The sequence below is a fragment of the Barbus barbus genome (genome assembly GCF_936440315.1).
Source record: "Barbus barbus genome assembly, chromosome: 14".
Lineage (NCBI taxonomy): Eukaryota > Metazoa > Chordata > Actinopteri > Cypriniformes > Cyprinidae > Barbus > Barbus barbus.
In genome coordinates this window covers 16,248,476-16,270,371 of record NC_136742.1, presented here as the reverse complement: position 1 = coordinate 16,270,371, position 21,896 = coordinate 16,248,476, and the positions used below count along the sequence as shown (strand labels likewise).

At 37.8% G+C, this 21,896-nt stretch overlaps 1 protein-coding gene across 3 annotated transcripts in view; it reads left to right on the top strand.

The window, feature by feature from the left end:
* Positions 1-21,896, top strand: part of LOC306880190 (transcription regulator protein BACH2-like) — a 96,339-nt gene that overhangs the window by 69,430 nt on the left and 5,013 nt on the right. For all 3 annotated transcript variants that reach the window (XM_079433539.1, XM_079433540.1, XM_079433541.1), the window contains 2 exons: positions 11,635-13,125; positions 20,211-20,417. In XM_079433539.1, coding sequence (XP_079289665.1) covers positions 11,635-13,125; positions 20,211-20,417 — 1,698 coding nt within the window. The remainder of the gene's footprint in view (positions 1-11,634; positions 13,126-20,210; positions 20,418-21,896) is intronic.

The following is a 21,896-nucleotide window of genomic DNA, read 5'->3' as shown; positions in this document are numbered from 1 at the left end:
TGATTGCCGTATACATTAGCACAGAAATGCATATACACACACCCCTGCTTTCCGTGCTCTGGAGTGATTGAGTTTTCCACAGAGGTGTTATTGTGGCATTAGAACACCTCCAGTCATGTATCCACACCTCCGCCTACACTTGCACATCTTCAGAAGTGGGACACTTGTAACGCATGGGACATGTGGTTTGAAGTGGAATTATGACCATTGATGTTATTGTTAATAATTAAAATGTTTAACTGAAATACAGCTGAAAGGAAACATGAATATGAAATTAAAAAGTAAACTTAAAACTGAAATTGGAATTAGAAATTTTGCGATGCAACTAAAATAAGTTGAAGTACTAAAATTACTAAAACAGAAAATAAAATACATTTAAAGTAGTGCTGTCAAATGATTAATCGCGATTACTCGCATCCAAAATAAACATCTTTGTTTACATAATATGTGTGTGTGTGTACTGTGTATATTTATTATGTGTATATATAAACACACACACATGCTTGTATGTGTGTGTATGTGTGTGTGTGTGTGTGTGTGTGTGTGTGTGTGTGTGTGTGTATATATATATATATATATATATATATATATATATATATTTATTATATTGGATGCGATTAATCACGATTAATCGTTTGACAGCACTAATTTAAAGCTATATAGAAATATTTTTAGAATATAATAAAAATGACAACCGCACATAACAAAATTACTAAAACTTTAACATTGAAATGAAGACTGAAAATATAAAATAGATGCTAATATAAAATATTAATAAGTATTGTAATAGAATATACACTGTCTACAACCAAATTACTGTTGGGAATTATGTATTTATTACCCATAATATACCAGTGGAAGAGTGTTGGCATTGCCTCTCTGTCATTGAGGAATGTTAAAAATAAGGAAGCGATATGTTAACAGGTTCGTCTGTGCAGAATTGTGATTTAATATGATTTAAAGGAGTTGTAGAGACTTCCAACAAAATGTAACGCTTCTTTAATTCACATCTTGCCTCCTTCATCAATTATTCATCAGTCTTTCACTCTGATAGTCAGGTGTGAGTGTGAACGAGGAAGGATTTACATCTTAAAAAAATAAAAAGAGTCTGAGGATTTGATAAAGCGCGTATCTTCACCTCAGATGTGACAGAAAATGTGTTACTGTCTCTTACTATTAATAGCGGTAAATGTCATGCATATTCCAAATAAGTTTCATTTAATGCTTTTTTTCAATTGCACAGAAAATTGAGCAGCATTTCATATTTCAGTTACAGAGCCTTCCATGTCATTTTGTGATATGATGAATGATTTGTTTTGTCATGTTGATTCAAAGTCTGCGGCTCTTGAAAGACTCAGGCGGTGTATCTGCTGTGCCGTAAGTGTGTGTAGACTTTGTGCTCTGTGTGTCGCACACATACGCAGCAGCATCCACTGATTTCAGCTCAGCATTCAGGGTTTGCTGAACATCGCCCCCTGTATGTCTCAAGAGGCAAATGACGGTGGCGAAAGAACAGGAGGGGGGGTTTGAGCTGAGGTGGGGGTGTGCTGGTGGGGTGGTTGATGGAAAAAATTCACTGCAGATGAAATGTTAAACAAAGAGCACCGCCACCTCCTTCTCTTTCTCTCCGCAACAGCCCCCACATCCACCCCACCCTTCCCAGATGACCTTGTTATTGTTGAATCGTGGGGACCGCATCGGGTTAGTGACATCATCTATGTTAGCCAGGGAATATTGAGCAGAGAGAGAGAGAGGTCCTTAATCGGCTCTTTGTTGGGAATCAGATCATGAAGAGAGACAGAAAAGCAGCCTCCCCCTCAACCCCCTACGGAGATGGAAGAAACCCTGTATTAGACTACCAGGATTCCGATAGGCCTACCAAGAGATCCATGAAAACTTTACTGTCTGAATGTTTTTATACAAAGAGATTTTCTTTAAAGCTTTTTAATGCGTAATAAATAGAACTTAATGATACATAGGGGTCGGGTGCTATTTTTTATGTCTTGAGTGTGATTATCAGGTTAATTTGGTTATTATGCCAGTAGTGGTTATTATTTGACTTTCATATTAGCGGTTTTGCTTTGATGATGATCTTGGATTCCCTCCAGCCACAGTCATTAAGAGAGAAAAGCGCATGTTAGATCATTGCGTCCCAACTGCTTTTGCTCCTTTATAGATTTTATATTGGATAACTTATGGAAACCAACAGAGTACTAAAATTGTTATTGGACAAAATTGAGTCTGAATATTTTACATTTATGAAAATTACTGAAGAAGGCTTAACAATATGCAAAATTATTAACATGATACAAGATATAGACCGAGTAATTTACAACTCATTTACCAGCCTAACGCATGGAATAAACACTGGGCCAAATATTTTCTTGGTATTAATCATGCTACCAAGTGACGGATGAATTTCCACCAAAATACCAAAGAGTTTGATTGCATAGCTTTTGACTTCTACAGTAAATGATATTGGAAGCTTTTTCTCCATATTTATGTGGATAAGCCTATTTATTTTGCTATGCAAGCTTGCATCAATTGCATACATAATTAGCTGCATTTTATTATTAGTTTTTTAGAGCTATGAAACCTATTTTGAGGTCACAAACAGACACAGAAACAGAAGAAGGTGATTACCAAAAACGTAATTTTTTATTTATAAAATACATTTATTTATTTAAGTTAAGTTTTTCTAGAACGCATATACACATTGCCTGGATTTTTGTAACTATTGTTTGATTTTATTACTGATTTGAAATATATTATTGAAATGTAATCTTGAACACTTTCAGAAATTTTGGTTTGCACTTGTATTATATGTTGTAGGTAAACTGCTAATTAACTGCATAAAAAAATAACTGCCAAGGGCTGTTACCAAGATGGCTGCCAGGACTTTGGCTGCGATTCACCAGTTGAGGTCCGCTGCGCTAGATACACAGATGGGTGTGAATTGGCCTTATTAACTGGCGCTTTAGGAGTTGTGTACTATCAGCATCCAGTATGAATGGCCATCCGTCACATGATGAAACCGTGTGTAAATGTTAGATTTGTCAGCTTATATCTGACAAAGATATTTGCTTTCAGTTCGCTCTTCATCTGCAGACACAGTTCAGCATAAACAGTATTAAGTGTGACTAATTTTCAAAGGAAGTTGATTCACCACTCTCTTCCTCCGTTATATTCCTTAATCATATAATTTGCCATACCATTGTAACCTCTGCTGATTCAAGTGATTCTCTCTTCTGTGTTATTCTTTGACACCACCCAACAGCTCAAGATTTCATCCCAGTTTCTTCTCTGTTATCTTTGTCCTTCACAGCTACTGTTGTGACTCATACATTAATTTTAAGAGCGGTCTTAAGGCTGTCATGTAATAAAAACCATAATTCAGCACTCCATACCATGTTAATTTGTGATTCTTATTTGTCAATTGCGCCATCAAGCTGTCTGGTATTTTTTAATAGAGTGCAATAGTCAAGTTCCCGGAGGTAAATCTCTCTTTCATTTTCTCCACAGGGAAAATTATTTTGAATGTTAACTTTTAAACCTTCAAAAACACACTTACTATGAGCTACAAGATGTATGGTTTTGATGAAACCATCAGCACAGATTATTTCAACTTTTTTTTTTTAATGATCATGTTAAACTGCAGATTTCCTGTTAAAAACTACATTACCCATGATTCTGCAGAAAAATTCTACATTTGAAGTGCTTCATGGGATTGTAGTTCTTGTACACAAACTTGAACCTTTGTGTGTTTGTCTTATTTTCAAATACTTTTTTGCCTCAAACCAAAGTTTGTAATGTTGCGATTCACCTCATAACGTATTGGTTTAACTGACTAAACCAAATCTCTATGGAAAAAAATACTTCCATAACTGAGGCTGCTGAAAAATTTGGCTGACTATTTCACTCTATTTCCTATTATTCACCATCTTCAATGGCAACACATTCCGCTAATCCAGGTAAATGAAACCGGTGCTACTTTCAATGTCTTTCGTGTCGCACAAAATGCTACTTGCGCCATCTTGTGTCTCGGTTATTGTTTTGAAAATTACTTAATTACAGAAGTTTTCTGTATTTATTCTTACTGTAATATTGCTGCAGTGTTGGTCTGAAGCTCAAAGTACTCCGCTCATCCGAGTTTCGATACTTCGTTGTACATTGTAATGGACTACTTTGTTCTTAGCAGGAGCTTTTAGATAACATGTTCACTAAAACAAATGCTTGAAGTGTACTAATATGTGTATTTGGCGAATAGCCATATAGCACATGAGATACAGTACAGTCATTATCACATCATTACTGCACAAATCTTCTGCAGAGAACTGTACAATGTACCTGATTTTGCGCAGAGTACAGTTTATTTTAATGCAGTACTTCAGCGCTTGATTGAACTTGACTATTGATGTATATCAGGGAGCGTGTGTATGGTGTGGTATTTGTGAGTGTGTGTATGCATACTCGAGTCCTGCAGCTGTGCTCTGCAGCTGTGTCACTATGATTCAGCATTGCTTTAGACAACCAGCGTCAGTCTGTGTCTGTATGTTTATGTATGTCTGTCTCGGCGACTCTGATTCAGCACTAGTCTGTACAGCGACCTCAAACCACCTCCTGTTATAAAGTTTACAGTCCTCCACACGGAGCCACTTGTGAATTGCAACCACATGCGATTCAGCAACATTGCAACAATCTAAACCCCAACACACACATACACTGCAAAACACATAACTAAACATACCCCATACTACAGTGAATTGCAAAATTTCCTCATTCCTCAAAACACTAGCTCTGTGAAACTGTATTTCTGAAGGGCCTGTTGGGTGGGCCGCTTTGGAATGCTGAATTTAAAGAGATTTCCTTCCCTTGAGCTCTACGTTCCTAATAAGCAGTAGATAAATCGTTGAAGGTTAAGTAATTTAGGTAACACTCCAATAATGTTATATTCATTAATATTTTGAATGCATTAGGTATCATGATGAATTACCAAAAGAACAATACACTATCGTTCAAAAGCTTGTGCTCAGTACGTTTTTTTATTATAATTTCTTATTTTTATTCAGCAAGGATGCTTTAAATTGATCAAAATTAACAGTAAAGACATAATGTTAAAAAAGAAATCTTGTTTATCAAAGAATCATGAAAAAAAATGAAACATTTCGAGGAAAAAAAAACATTTCTAAAAAATATTAAGTTTTATAACTGATATTAATAATAAATGTTTCTTGAGCATCGAATCAGCATATTAGAATGATTTCTGAAAGATCATGCGACACTGAAGACTGGAGTAATGACACGTTTGAGCATGTATTTAAATAGAAAAATGTTTTTTAATTGTAATATTTTACAATATTGCTGTTTTAATATTGCTGATATTTCTTTCAAAACATTAAAAATAGCACCAAACTCAAACTTTTGAACAGAAGTGTAGTTTGACAGCATTTATTAATCTTGGTTAATGTTGATATATACATAAACTACATTTTTATAACAATTCAATTAGAGTAAGCGAACATAAGCTGAATTTAATATGAACAAACATGAAATAACCATGAAAAATTGTATATTAAAAAATTTAAATTAAATTAATTTACCTAGATTAATAAATGATTAAATAAAGGTATTTTTCAATGTTAGTTTATGATACCTAATGCGTTAATGAATTTAACCTTTTGTAAAGTGTTACCATAATTTATTTGTTCACTTTTTCGCGTACATTTTTAATTTAATGAATTTAATTTAAGCTAATTATTTAATATATATAAATTTTATTATACTTTATCCTCTCTCTGACCTTCTGAATTTAACAGTCGGTTTTCGGGGTTCTGAAACACCATTGGTTGCATTACATCATTACCACATATACAGAAAATGTCTCATTTGAGGGAAAGGCTAAATGTTTAGCAGGTGTTACGGTTAATTGCTGATATACCCAAACATGGTGAGTGGCTTTCAAGCAGGTCAGGACCTGGCTGGGGCAGTCGAGGGGTAATACTACATGAATGCTAGCACGAGATTTGCAGCCGATCATGCAGATGGAGGGAGATCTGTCTTCTATCACAGCCGGGGGGGTTGGGCAGAGAGGGAAAGCCAGCGAGAGAGGAAGTCTGTCTGTTAAATGGAAATCTGTGTAAGATAGAGAAATTACTCGAGAAGGGAAACAAGAGTGAAAAAGTCTTAAAGGCCAAACAATGCAGCAATATCCAGCTCTTAAAGACGGCGAGGTCATGTCCTTTTCTCTGTCTGGTTGTGTACCGTAAACCTCACTTTGAGAGGATTAGCCAGTAGAGTATCTGATTTAATCCATCGCACTAGGGAGGGCTAACTCTAAATCTGTCAAGCGTTTACTCATCTGAGTGTCTGCTTGTGACTTTGTGTGTCTATGTGTCTGACACATTATACAGTGGATACTTTAGATAGACCTGTAAATATTTAATTAAATAATTAAAAGGAATAAAGAGCATTGACTTAAATAAATACTTGATGTAAGGAAAATTTTCATTTAAAAGACGTTTTTAGAAAATGAATTGTTTTTGTCGTTCCTATCAGAGAGTATCATTTCCTGTTTTTTTTTTTTTCTGCATGTTATTCATATCACATGACTGTGATTTTGTGGACAGAAGTTTTTCAAATATTAGTAAGCAGTGAAGCAGTTTTGGTGAAATATCTTTTTTTCTGAACATTAATAATAAAAAAAATATGCCAAATTAGGATTTTGTTTCTTCATTATGACTTTATGTATCAAAAAAAGAAAAGAAAAAATATGCTTATTATAACATTTTGACGTGTTCATGTCAATGAATGTATAAATTGCATTTGCATCATTATATAATTGCATTTGCATCATTATATAAACCCCTTTTCACATTTTATTTATGCAGTGCTAAAAATGATAAACTGCCGCCTTAAAACATATTTGTGGTAATTTTGAAGGTCTGTGTTTCAAAACCCACTGATCTGCCTTCTCCAACTGTGTGTACGAACCTTCGAATTGCCTATGATGCTCAAAAATGCTGTCTCAGTAGGTTTTGATGCACAGCTAAAAAATGCCCTTACTGTGGCCCCGCATATTTGCGTTCAGCGTGAGCCGTGACTCTGTGCTGCAGCTTTGCTCATTTGTCTGTGTCTGCATTTGGAGGTTAATGTCAGGTTAGTCAGCAGATTTCATATCACAGGTGTCCCATCTGCATCTTCAGTAGAGGTTTTGTATTTTTCAGACACCCTGTAAAGCGTTCACTCCATTGTCATGCGGATCTTTGCCTCATTAACATTCATGACATGCAGGAATTTGCTGGAGCGAATTTACATAAATTAGCCGTCTCTGCTACTGAGAGGGGAAAGGCAGAAGATCAAAGAGAGGGGGAATGAATGAACGAGAGGGCAGGTGTGAAGGGTTTATAGCATTCTGTGACCTTTTTATGGAAGGAATCGCTTAGCACAATTCCCAAATAGTCAGGAGTTGTCAGATGTATGATGTACAATTCATGTAATTTCCTGCTTTGTAACAATATGACCCTTTTGAGGCCCAGTGAGGGAGAATAGTCTGTAGTCGGAATTAGCATAAATGGCCCAGATCTGTCGTAGAGATAAATTTGCTCCTTTGTCTGTTTCCCACATAATAAATGTTGTTAACCGGTCCAGTGGCTCATATGTCAAAGTCTGTCCCTTAATGAGCTGCTATAGTGCTTTTTTCCTCTTCTGTGAGCACCTTTTGTCTTCACTTTTGTTGTTCGTCTTTGTAGCGCTACACGGTTAAAGGGATCGTTCACCCAAAAATGTTAGAATCATTCTTTTGAGTTGGATCTTTTCATTTAATTGGTTGAAACTTTCTGAATTGTTTGTTCATAATTGATCGCTTCATGAATCGGACTGAACCAGTTCTGATGTCTCACTGATCCAGTCACAACAGTTAAAGGCATACTTCATCCAAAAACCGACATGTTTTAAAATATCTTCTGACGACTTCTAGATAGTCAGTGAATAAATGTCTAAATTCATTCGAGATTTCAATCTGTTAATCACACAGAGAGTAATATTTGGATTATTATACTTTTATGCTGACATGAATTTATATTTTTAGGGTGTTATCCCTTTAAGCCTTTGTCTCGGATCGTATGACCCACCCCATTTTAATTCGAACCCCTCCATCTTTTAATTCTTTCTTTGTTTTCACATTTCCATCGCTCCATGCTCTTCATTCCCTCACTTACTTTCCACCCCTCTGCCTTCCTTCTTTTCTTTTGTCTCCATCAGGCTGATGGGTGCGCGTCACAGAGACACTTGTAGTAGCAGTCACAGATGGCACAGCCGCTGCAGCCCGTGTCTGCTGATGTCAGCTGAAAAACACATTTCAGCACCCAGCAGAGAGAGCTGTTTGTCAGGCATAGCCTTTCCGTACCTTTACACCTCCCGACATTACTGTCTCTTTCCACCTTCTGTCACAAAACGTTGGGAAAATGTAAAAGATTTTCAGGTTTTTGATGATATTCCATTTATTTTCTATAGATATCTATTGAAAGGGTTGATTTCCAACCCCCTTCTCATAGTTTTCTTAACTAGTGTATCAATTCTGGTATTTATGTTCCAAGCAATGTCTGTATTTGGTGTTCTGCATGTGTTCTTTTTTTTTATTAGAGCCAAGTACATGTAAAATGTTAAATTTGAATTATTTTTATTTAAATTCATCAATATAACAACAGCAATATTCAGCCACATATCTAAATTTTACCGGAATATTTTAATATATGAAAAGTACCATGCAAAGAATTTTGATTTATTTAAACATTCATTTAAATCATTGATTTAAATAATGCATTTAGTTCAAAATTTTTAATTGATATGAATTGAATACTAATGCCATTTTTGCTACTGAAACATAAATCAGAGATGTAATTAAAACATCTTAGGAAACTTGATTTGAAAAAAATGCAATGCATTAAAATAATTGTACTATTCACAATAATGTTTAATTTTATATCTCCCACAAATGATCATGAATATTCACTAATTCAAGGGTCTTTATTAATACTTGTATGGTAAGGTTACGCTGACTGATCTTGCTTTTAAAAAAAATCCATCATTTGTTTGAATGAAATCTCTCCCTCGTTCTGTTTTCTGTTCCTTTCTCTCCTAAGTGGACACACTTCCTATCTAAGAGCCATGATCATCCCCTTCAGACACACATGCACACTCTACATACAATCCTCCCCCACACCTGTACACTGTACACACAATACACACACTAGCACACACCATCCCCCACAAAGATTACGAGTCAGCAGCTTCCTCTCAACAGTGACTGATTGGCACTGTTGTGTTGCCTGCAGGCAGATGAGCCTCTCTCTCTCTCTCTCGTTCTCTCTCTCTGTACTATAATGCGTCTACTGGACACAGGCAGCCCAGGATGACTCCGAGTCAGTAGTCATCAGTTTTGTTTGTGTGCATATTTGTGGATGCTATAAAATCCTTTGTTTGTGTATGATGGATGAGCATGACATCTCTGAAGGAGATGGAAAATAAATGTCATCTATTATTCATTCAAATCTGTTTTAGGAAGATTTGATTTTGTTCTGCATTCTGCACTTTGCAAGAATGGAAGTCTATAGATTTGCACTGTATCACACATCATTACTCATATCTCTGGAATACAAGTCTCAACACTGGCAACAAATCTCCTACACTGTGCTGGGTTTCATGTTTTTGCATCATTCTGCTGTGTCTTTCATCTCACATACAAAAATAATGTAACTGAAAGTATGTCATGTCCCTTTTATTTATTTATTTTTCGAAATTAGCCATAAAAATAGGAGGATAATGAACAGTCAATTGATAATAAACATAATAAACATAATAAACCTCTTCAGAAAGATTCTGATCACCCTATCTGGGTTTATTTTGAGATAATATCCATCTGACTGTACATTTATATGTTATATTTTAAAGGAGGGAACTGCTTCTTATGTAGTGTCTACTTATCATTTGCATTTAATTTTCAAAATATAACCAAAGTCCAAAGTCTGTGCATGTTCTGCTTTTCAGACACTGGTATTTCCTTTTGAATATATTCAAATATAGTTGATAATTAATACAGGTAACATTCAAATGACTTAACAATATCCTCAAAAGTTTGTACTGGGAAAAAAAAGGTTTGAAATTATACTAAAGAATTCTTGGAATGTGTGCTTTTGTGATTTTAAGAGACAACAGTTAGCTTAATCCATAGTTTTTCACTCAGTGTAAGAGTGTGTTTATGCCTAATTTGTTTTACATTGCTCACACTACAGCAATCAGCTGTGCTTTGACTCATTGTAACAGACTTATTTAACCATAAGCTTGGGTTTTCCCTCCATGCCTTTGCCCTGACTGTAAATATAATCCCCATGTTTTTTTCCAAATGGAAAAATCTACAAAACAAATTCTTTGGTTCTGGTGTTATAGTAGGAAAGAGGTTTTCTGAACTCCCTTCTAACCACAAGAAAAGTGTGATGATAACATCTAGGAAGACTTACTGTAGCCGTTTGTCCCTATCAACAAAACAAACAAACTCATGGTAAACAGTGTCTTTTCTCCCATTCATTGAACATAAAGTGTTGATCTCATTCCCTCTCATCTATGAGCACAAGTTCACTTGTGCTGTTAAGCACTTTACATCATTGAGGGAGAAAAGAGAGCGCTTTGTGTACTGAACAATGCTGGCCCAGATCAAAGTCCAGCCATTGTAATGTGTCTGAGAACGAAGAGCACCTACATTGATGTCTGTCCATGACGTTTTGACTCTAGCATAGCACAGGCAGAGTCTGACTCACTGGCAGAGAAAGAACAAAATCCAAGGGTTTTGAGACAAACTTAGTACTTGTTTTGACTTGAAAAGCTACTTTTACTGATGTAACGGTGGTGTAATAATTTTCTTAATATGATTTATCAATTAGCATTCAATTACAATTTCTCTAGTTTACAAGTGAGCCTATACAGAGAGTTATATAGGGGATCTCAAAACATTAAAAGCTGTGAGCCTAGGTTATTATTTTCTCCCCACCTAAATGCACTTACTCACATGCGCTAACAGTGCAAAGGCCACAGTGGGCCTGTCAAGCTTTTGCAGGCTCAGGCATTTACCTAATTATCTAGCATTAGGTCAAATGGAAGGCTTCCATATCTGTCTGTCTGTCTCTCTCTCTCTTTCTCATTCTCTCTCTCTCTCTCTCTCAGCAGGCTCAGGATGACTGTAGTAGGGATAAGCTGTAAGAGTCCTAGAGCCCATTAGGCTTTAAGGTGGCTCACCCAAGGGATAGATGTGACATTATGTTTACAAACCCACAAGCTTCTACCTGTTGCTGTAATACCATTTGCAACAAACTGGGGGCGCTAGACAAGCTTAACCTAGAGAGGGGAATGTCAGATATCTTTGTTACATAAATGAGGTTGGTCTCTTGACCGTACCGACAGCCTCCACCTTTTCACTTTTTATTTCCCACTGTATAGAACGTTCAGTGCTGGCACTTTACAGTGTTTGTTTACGGTCATTTGAGCTGTCAAGTTCTCTCAGCACACTCCAAGTGCCCTGAACAATGGCAGTGCTGATGGTAACATTGGCAATTTCCCCTAATCTTTCTGTGTGTGTGTCCGCAGGTCAGTGCCCGGGGATTCGCTCCATTGTTACAGTTTGCCTATACGGCTAAGCTGCTGCTCAGCAGAGAAAACATCCAGGAAGTCATCCGCTGTGCTGAATTCCTGCGCATGCACAACCTGGAGGACTCCTGCTTTCGCTTCCTGGAGGCCCAACTGCGCAGTGAGGAGGACGGCCTGGTCCTCTGTCGCAAGATGGCGTCTGAGAGCAATCACTTGGAGGACGAGAGTATGCAACCTGAGTTGCTGACAACAACGCCAACTGCAGTGACCCTGTCTGGCTCTCCACGCTCTCGCCGTGAAAACGCCCTGAACTCTTTGCAGCGGCCAGACCATGAGCGGCTGGCGGCAACAGAGGAGTTTGCTGATGGATGGATGGACTTCGAGCTACACGGCACCTCAGACCAGCCGCGATGTCCTAAATACAGGAAGTACCAGTGGGCATGCAACAAGCACAATAACGAGACCTCCTCACACACCAGTACCTCAGGTTTTCCAAGCACATTCAAGGAGATGAACAGGCCAGCTGTGATGCAAATCAAGCAGGAGCCACGCAGCGAGGAAGAGTCCATCTCGCTTTGCCTGTCAGGGGACGAGCAGGACAGTGGTGAAAAAGACGGTGTGGCCGAGATGGAGCTGGATGGTTCCATCGAAGTGGACCAGCCGAAAGGCAGCAGCAAGTCACCCACCTGCCTACAAACTCTCTTTAAGAAGGACCTGCCTAGCACACCCCAGCAGCTCTTCGCTAACAGACTCGTCAATGCCCAGGATAAAGTAACCACTCAGGGAGACCACAAAAAAGACTACAGGCCTTCGCTTGGCAATGAGCTTGGCGTGCCTGTGGCGTTCCCCAAAGACGCAGATGGTTTCCCGCCAGGGCTTTCGTTGAAGTCAGCTCCCTGCGATGGTGTGTGCAAGCTAGAGGTGGAACCGGACCGTCGTAGTGTCATCTTCTCCTCAGGGCCCTGTGACCGAATGGGTACGCCCACCCACTCCCATCCCAGCGGGAACTCACTGGAGAAGGAGCTCTCAGAACACATGCCAAAGGGATTGTGGGCCGGCGCCAGCCAGTCCCTCCCCAGCTCCCAGACCTACTCCCCCAGTACCACAGCCAGCGACCCACCCCTGCTTTGCCGCCAAAGGCCCAATACCAGCTGCCCAGTGCCAATCAAGGTATGCCCGCGATCGCCCCCCTCAGAGACCCGAACTCGGACCTCCAGTTCCTGTTCGTCGTATTCTTATGCTGAGGACGGGAGCGGCGGGTCCCCCTGCAGCCTGCCGCAGTTCGAGTTTTCCTCTTCACCTTGCCCCAATGTGACACGGTGTCTCACGGCTGACCCGCAGGAGGCAGGCGGTGGGACGGATGCACTATTTGCACGGGTGCGGCCCAAGATAAAGTGCGAGCAGTCGTATGGAACCAATTCCAGTGATGAGTCAGGGTCCTTTTCGGAGGGGGACAGTGAATCATGTCATGCTCGAGAGCAAGGCCCTGAGGTGAGTCTTTCAGATTTCTCTCTCATGTTTACCAGTTGTCCAACAGTCGTCATTCCAGAAGCACACTATGCATTTCATACCCTGAAGTCCATTCATGCAGAAACCAATTAGATTGCGCACTCTGCCCTCATGCTGTTAGAGACTTCCACTTTGATCCCTATTCATTGAATAGAGCTGCAGACTCCTAATGGGCCAATAAACACTGTAATAATTTTCATGTCTGGACCGTCATGAACGTAACTGCAATGATATTACTCTGGCCTTTTGTGTGTTGCCTGGAGAAGGCTAATAGTGTAGAATAAAGCAGAGAGGAGCAAACATGATTTGACAATCAAGTTTTGTATAGGGAAAGCACAGTAAGCTGTGGCTGAAATCTTAACAAATGATCTGTCCTTTGACAGAAGAGTTTGGCTGAGATTTGGAGAAAGTGATGAAGGGATAGGTCACCTAAAAATGACAGTTTAGTCATCATTTAATCGCTCTCATGCTATTCCAAACCTGTACGACTTTCTTTGTTCAGCATAAGACGTTATTTCTAAAAATGTCTCAGTGTTTTTTGTCCATATAATGAAAGTCAGTGGGTTCCTGTGTTATCTTTGGACCGCAGTGAGTTTTATTGAATGGACAAAGCAGATGAAACATTCTTCAAAATATCTTTCATGTTCACAGAGCTAAGAATAGGTCAAAAATATATATAGCCCTACATACTGTAGGAAAAACAGTAATGTGTAATGTAACAATAAGCTACAATTTTCAGCCTCATCCTCCAGAAAGTTTTATAGTGAGATAGAGAATCAGAGCATATGTTTACACACCAAGCCCCAGTGCATCTTAAGCTCAAGGTATATGAGATTTCTCATCGCCTTCCTAAAGAAACTGCCCTTTGATGGTGAAGGCGAGACATTGATAAAAGACAGTTTATGAGATTTGGTATGAAGAGAAAGAATGAATAAACACTTATGTGAAGTTGCTTAGAGCATGTTGTCTGATCTCAGTGCGAGTTGAGCAAGATTTCACTAGGGATGAAGATGTATATTTTGAAAGACTAAAGGACTATAAAGGAGAATGAGAGATCTTCATCTTTATAGACTTGAGATGAGACCTTTAGGAATGCATGTAGTGGCCATGATGGAGAAACTGGTCCGTTGCCATAGCAACACTGAGCACTCAGGAATGAATTGGCTAGTTTTCAGCAGTTTATGCATTGTTTCTGTGTTGTGCTTAAAAGATGTGAGACACTGTGCACAGCATCCAAACAGCTAGACAAGCCAGATGTTAATGTCAGAACATCTGACTTTTTATTTGGCTTTTCAATGGAGCTTTGTTGTTCAACTAGTTTACTCTTTCTTTCCAGTTTTCATTCAGCAACAGACCAAAAATCACTTAAAGATTACTAATTTCACTAAATGGCTTCATTTAGTTTCAGGTACAATGGAGTTTGAATTGTATATCCAGATGTTCAAGATCTCAGCTAGCTGCTGATGCTGAAAGCTCTTTGCTGAAATACCATTTCTTTCCAAAGTTCACTCTTCTTCTCAGTTTCATTCTCGCTGTTGTTCTACAACCTGACCGTTTCTTTTAAGCTAGGCTGATAAAAGTCTTTTAAAAGGACTGAAAGTCTCACTTCTTTCATTCAGAAACTTCATCGAGATTCTTTTCATACTTCAAAAACTTACATAAAACTTAGTTTTTATAAAACCCCATGCTTATAGAATAGATAAACGATCAACAAACAGAATATAAACACAGACTTTTGAGGGAAAAGACACTGTCCTTTCTGTGGTTTTACAGCAAATGGCAGGTGAGAGAAAGAGCACGACAGAGAGAGGAAGATCTGCTCACAAAGAGAGAAACAGTCTCAAAAATAGCTTCAGCCTGCTGCTTGAAACAATGAATACAAGGGAGGAAGGAAGTTGTTAAACTGTAGGCTAATCATAGTGCTAGTCTAGGCCGGTCTTGATACTGGAGTTAAACCAGGTCTTTGAACTTCTCTCTCCTTCATAAGTCATAGACAGTATCACTTACCCTCTGCGATCAGGACCTATTCGAACAGGAAGAGCTGAGGTCCAAGAGCAACTGTATTCCCATATCATTTGTGACTCTGGACCTCAAAACCAGTCTTAAGTCGCTGGGGTATATTTGTAGCAATAGCCAAAATTACATTGTATTGCTCAAAATTATTGATTTTTATTTTATGCCAAAAATCATTAGGATATTAAGTAAAGATCATGTTCCATGAAGATATTTTGTAAAATTTCCTACCGTAAATGTATCAAAACTTAATTTTTGATTAGTAATATGCATTGCTAAGAACTTAATTTGGACAACTTTAAAGGTGATTTGCACCCTCAGATTCCAGATTTTCAAATAGTTGTATCTCAGCCAAATATTGTCCGATCCTAACATTGACCCTTATATGATCTGGCCTTAATTGAACCTGTTTCACACACAATAATATATACTTTTTGAGGTTCAGTTGACACCAAGAAGATACTGAAGGAGGGAAATCTTAACCACTTTTAAGGGCAACTCACTCTGACAGTTACCTGAAGATTTCACTGTAGATTGACAGTAGAAATTTCAGGAGAGGGGGCAAAGAAAGGTCCTGAGGTGAAAAAATAAAATAAAATAAAAACTGCCCCACTAAGGGCCGTAATCATATCTTGAGATCTTTGAGAAGATTTCTCCACCATTTTCTTTATGCTTTAGTCATTCGGTTACACTGGGTGAAGTATTGATCTCGAAGTGAGTGGGTGTGATCAGAAAAGCCCACAGAAGAAAATCTCACTCTCACTTCTTCATTCTCATTCTTCAAAAATCACAGTGCAAAATCATTAACCCTTTAGCTGCGTGCACCGCAGGAAGTGAGGAGTGAAGTCAGAACCATTTCTGTTCCTCTCATTCCGTCTTTAAAGCCAAGCCGCTCTCTCAATATGAGCCGAGTGTGGTCTACGAATTATTCGTCAGACGTTGCATTGGTGAACTGCAAAACCGCACGATTGAAATATGCTCAAGGTGAAAAACTGAAATATTACGAAAGCTCACTGTTTGTTTGTTCAAGTAGAATCAGATATCACATGTTCTTGTTTAATGAATGGATGTCTAGAGTCAATCTAAAACTCGGTTAAATGCGAAACTTGCTTAAAAAAATCGCTGTAGTTTATGTTGGAATAGTAATTCATAGTAAACTTTGTTTTTAATAAATATTGTCAAAGGTGTAGATTTAAAACATTACCGTGAGAAATTTCTGCTTTTCTCTGCTAGATTGATATATCAGTTGAGTAACTGTCTGCTATTTAGCCATTTTGAATTTTTAGTAAAAAAAAAAAAATGAATGGAAATAAATTCAAACAAATCCTGTTCTTTTGAACTTTCTTTTCAGCAAATAATCCTGAAAAAAAAAAAGTTTTTACAAAGGTCTTATGCAGCAACCTTTTCCATCATTGATAATACTAAGAAATCAGCATATTAGAATGATTTCTGAAAAATTGTGTGACACTGAAGACTGGATTATGGGCTGCTAAATATTCGGCTTTGCCAACACAGGAGTAAATTATACATTTTAAATTATATTTAAATATAAAACAGTTATTTTAAATAGTAATAATAATTTCCAATAATTCTGTATTAGCAAAAATTGTATCTAAAAAAAGATACAGTTTTTGATTTTATAGTAGAAGTATAAAAGAGCTATATGTTTTTACACAAGCTATAGATAATTTGGTCTTGGGATAATTTTTTTATCAGAAACTTGTGGTCACATTGACATTTCTGGCATTTAATTGGTATTTTGGCAAATCCAAGTACAGTTTAAGACGCTGTTGAACTCTCCTCTGAAACCGACTGAGATTAATAGAGTCTATTTCTCAGAAGAAAAATTTGAGAAGCTGGAGATTTAAGTCTCTATTAGCTCTTCGTTTAAACTGATTGCCGTCTAAGAGAAAATAGTTTAATTCCTACAGGATGGTGCTTTTTACTCCAGATGTGTTACATTAGGAATTTACCACTGACCTACACAGGCATTCATACAGGCCATTTATCTTAGGCATACACATACACGCTTTGGTCCTGATGGGAGGAAACCCCATGGTGACCACAGACAGGCCCATCACTCCATTAGACAGAGTGAATGTGTGCATGTGTGTCTGTCCTGTGTCTTTGAGAGTGGGGATGCATGCACGTGTGTGTGTGTGTGTGTTCATGGATAGCTTTCCCCCATTACTCAGCCCCTGTGGAGAGTTCCAGTAATAGCAACAGGGCTGAGAGAAGAAAAACAAGAGAAGAAAGGAGGAAAAGAAAAAAAGAGGAATATCTTAGGGGTTGTTTCGGACTGTTTTCTTATCTGTGTCACATGGCGTCTCATTACCAAGACATGTGAAACGAAGAGATGCATAGCAGCACGGTAACGATTCTGGGAATGTCTGAAGGACAGTAATGATATTTAGCAAATAGATGATCTAATTACCTCTAAAGGCATTTTAACTGACCAGACGGCTAACTTCGCTTGTTATTTGCACGTTAAAATGCATTTCCACAGTTTTTACTCACATTAGACAGGAAATTAAGAGCTCTTCATAGAGACGGTGTGCCGATAATATTGCTAAAATATCTGTGACCTCAGACATTTGGCCTCTCTCATTCCAGTCACCTCTTTTGTTCATTGCCTTCCCACAATTCCCTTCTGCAGATGTCCATGTTAAGAGAAAGGAAGCAAAGGACAAAAAGAGTGGGGCCACTTTGCTCCCAGTAATAGATGAGTCCTACTTTTCACTCCAGACCGATTTCAAGAATAATGACCTATAGAAAGAGTAAAGGGACAAGAGAAGAGAGACAGAATCGGGATCACGTTTGAATTTATAAGTGCCGCTGGTGTGTTCTGTCATCTCTGCCAGCTTTCTAAACTGGTTCTGGTGGTAAGACACTAAATATAGACATCATTCTTACGCTACTGCCACACACACACACACACCTCAAACCCATATACCAGAGAGGGGAAGGACACATGAGAAGGTCATAGAAAGAAAGCATCTCCTTGATCCATGTAAAAACACATTTCTCTCTCTAAAAAATCAGATCATTAAGACAACACAAAAATCGCACTGTATGCGGAGCAATTCTCGATGTCGGCTGAGCTGTGAAAGTAGTAAAAGGTCTGTCCATCATTTATTAATGATGCCGTAGAGACAGAACTGGCCGACCTGCCAGTGCTCCGGGCCCCCTGCTGCTCTGCGCCAGACTGAGCCAGATCTACACTTTCATCTTCTCTCGGACTCAACCAGAGTCACCGTGGGCTTCCCAGCAGAGCGGTCCACTTCACATGGAAGAGTAGCTGCACTGCTGTGGTTCAGGTTTATGAGGTCATAATCACACAAAGCCCATGTGAGTTTTTAAGTAGGGCAGTACTATAGTCAGTATACTGGTTACACTATGGTTGCCTCATTCATTAACAACTCTAGTTTATGTGAGACTATTTTCATGTTATGGCCAATAACCAAAAAATAGCCGATATTTAAAAAAAAAAAAAAATTATTAATTTGATGTGCAGTATGAAAATAGATATACATTTTGAGATATCCATTAAAAGTGTTTTAAACATGAATTATTAGTGTTTTAAATATTAAGTGTGCATTAGATGATGGCAAAGATCATTATAAAGCCAAATATAGGGGAAATGAACACATCTCAAAATCTAATATTGACCAATACCAGTAGATGTAAAAAATCTTTAACGTCAGCTGATTATTGATAAGGTACCCATATATTGAATAATTTTCAATTATTTACCATCTTTCCATGTGGTATTTTGAATAAATAATAAAAAGAATACATTTATTCAGCAAGAATTCATTAAATTGACAGTAAAAGTTTCTTTTAAACTTTCTATTAATCAGAATTCTGAAAAAGCACAAAACTGTTTTCATAATTGATAATAATAAGAAATGATTCTTGAGCACCTAATCAGCATATCAGAATGATTTCTGAAGAATCATGTGACACTAAAGACTGGAATAATGACTGCTAAAAATTAAGCTTTGACATCACAAAAATAAATCACATTTAAAGTATATAAAAATGGAAAACAGTTATTGTAATAATATTTCACAACATGTATTTTACTTTATTTTTGATCAGATAAATGTAGACTTGGTGACTTTTTAAAATATTAAAAAAGTCTTACCAACGCCAAAATGTTTAAAATCGTACAGACAAAAGTCACCAGAAACATCGTATTAAGCAGGTAAAAAGACATCTCTCTCAAAACCCTATATCACCAGATTTGCCTACTATTTCTCGCTCCCTCTCACTTTAACCTGAATTTTCCTCTCCTCGTGACACTCATTCCTTCATTTATCCCTTGTTATAGCTCACTCTGACAACAGCAGGGTGTCGAAGTATGACATGCCCTCAGAAAGCCCTCCAGACCATGATGGAGAGAAGTCAAATGTTACTTTATACTGTCAAACGCTCATCGTACATGGAGACATGATTTCCTACTCCGCTGCGTTTGTGTATGTAAGCGGCGATATGTTCAGAATTCACTGACAGCTTAGCTCGTTAACACTTGTTATTTGCATACTCATGCCCTCTGGTAATCACCTGACAGGAATGTGAAACAGAGGAAGAAACGACTAAAGCAGCTGAGCGTTTTCATCTCATCTCTCTGACAGAAAGATGCTGTCTTGTTCCTGTCGTTCTCAGTCTTTGTTCCTGTCTGTCTTTCTTGCTCTTTTGACCTCTTTGTTAATAAGTGATGCTGGTAGATGTTGTAAGCTTGTGATGTTAGAACTCGGAGAAATGCTCTTTGTACTTGTGAAGAACGGTGTTCTGCTTCCATCTAGTGGTGATGAAATACATTGCAAGTTTGGTTACATTTTTATTTCATCAGAATTCACAGATCATTTTCCAAGAAGGATGTTTTTTGTTGTTGTTTTTTCAAACAAATGGCATATTAAAACACCTTGTGTGATGTTTATTGTGTCGAGTTCCCTTGTTCTGCCATCAGCTGTGCTCTGACGTAGAAATGCTTTCAGCAAGAAAAGTAAAAAGGTCACAGAATAACGCTTTGCTCATGTATGTCTTTACAGGTCAAGCTTCCGTTCCCAGTCGATCAAATCACAAATCTTCCACGCAACGACTTCCAAATGATGGTGAAAATGCACAAGCTGACCTCAGAGCAGCTGGAATTTATCCACGATGTGCGCAGACGCAGTAAGAACCGCATCGCGGCCCAGCGCTGCCGCAAGAGGAAACTTGACTGCATCCTGAACCTTGAGTGTGAAATACACAAACTGGTAAGCACACAAACACCTCACTGTCTCGGTCCTGCTGTATGTGTCACAACATCTTTATTTTACACATCGGCCTTCAGGTTGTTATCAATCACCACAAGCAGCAGGGGACCTTATCTCGTAGGCTGTCACGTTGCCATGGCAGTACCGCTACCTGTCAATCACACAGCCGGTCCCATGCTGTTTCCATGATGGAGGCGGAGCCGACCGTCTTTGATGTGTGATGCGGTATATATGCATGAAGCCTGACAGCCTGCGCTTTTATGCCACACGTGTATCCTCTATATAATCTCACAGAAAGCAGCAGGAGAGATGCCTCTGCTCCTCTTCTCTTCCTCCTCCTGCTCCTTCATCCTCTTATCATCATAGTTTGATAGCTATATTAAAGCTCAACTGAAATGAAGTTGTAGCATGAATGAATTTATGAAGACGGGAGATGTGTGAAGTGTGTAGATCTCCATGGAGATTGAGAGCGGGAAGACAGTGTTAGTGCTGCAGGGTGACCTACATAACTCAGCTGGTCCCTATAGATCACTGTACATTCATAATAAAGTGTGGAGCAGGTTTTGACCAAAAATATTCCTGCAAGAATAGTAAACCATGAAATCACCTCATTGTGGGCATCAGGCTTAAAAGACAGTAAATAATGTTAAATGAAAACCTACATAATATGATTATGCTCAATAAGTGTTTATTTTACTGTGCAGGGTCCCTACAATTAAAAAACGGTGAATATGTAAATATCAGGGAATTTTAAAAGGTGATTTTTTTTCAAGCTTGGAAAAGTCATTTAAGTGAAATCTTTAAAAGTCGTGGAAATTTATATTATTTGATGAGTGACTTTATGTGCAATACAAATATAATGAAATATTTCAGTGCGTTTTAAATAAAAACAAAATTACAACTATTAATGTACTGTTCAAAAGCTTGTGGTCAGTAAGATTTTTTAATGTCTATTATGCTCGTCAAAGGATGCATTGTTTGATTAAAAATACAGTAAAACAGCAATATTGTGAAATACTATTACAAATTAAAATAACTTTTGTACATTGTTCAAACTTTTTTACACACACACACACACACACACACACACACATATATATATATATATATATATATATATATATATATAGCCTATTAGTGCTGTCAAACGATTAATCACAATTAATCACATCCAAAATAAAAGTTTTTGTTTACATAATGTGTGTACACTATGTATATTTATTACGTATATGTAAATAAAACACATGCATGTATATATTTAAGAAAAATGTTATGTTTATGCAAAATATGCAAAAGGATGTCTAGAGTGGGTGCCCAGGAGCAGGGTTGAAGACCTCTGCTTTAATGAATAGAAAGTTAGAAGAAGAAAAAAACATTTATTTGAAATGTAAATACTTTGTAACATTATAAATAAAATAAAAAAAAACTTGCTGAATAAAACTATTACATATTGTATGTATATACATATAGGATTATATT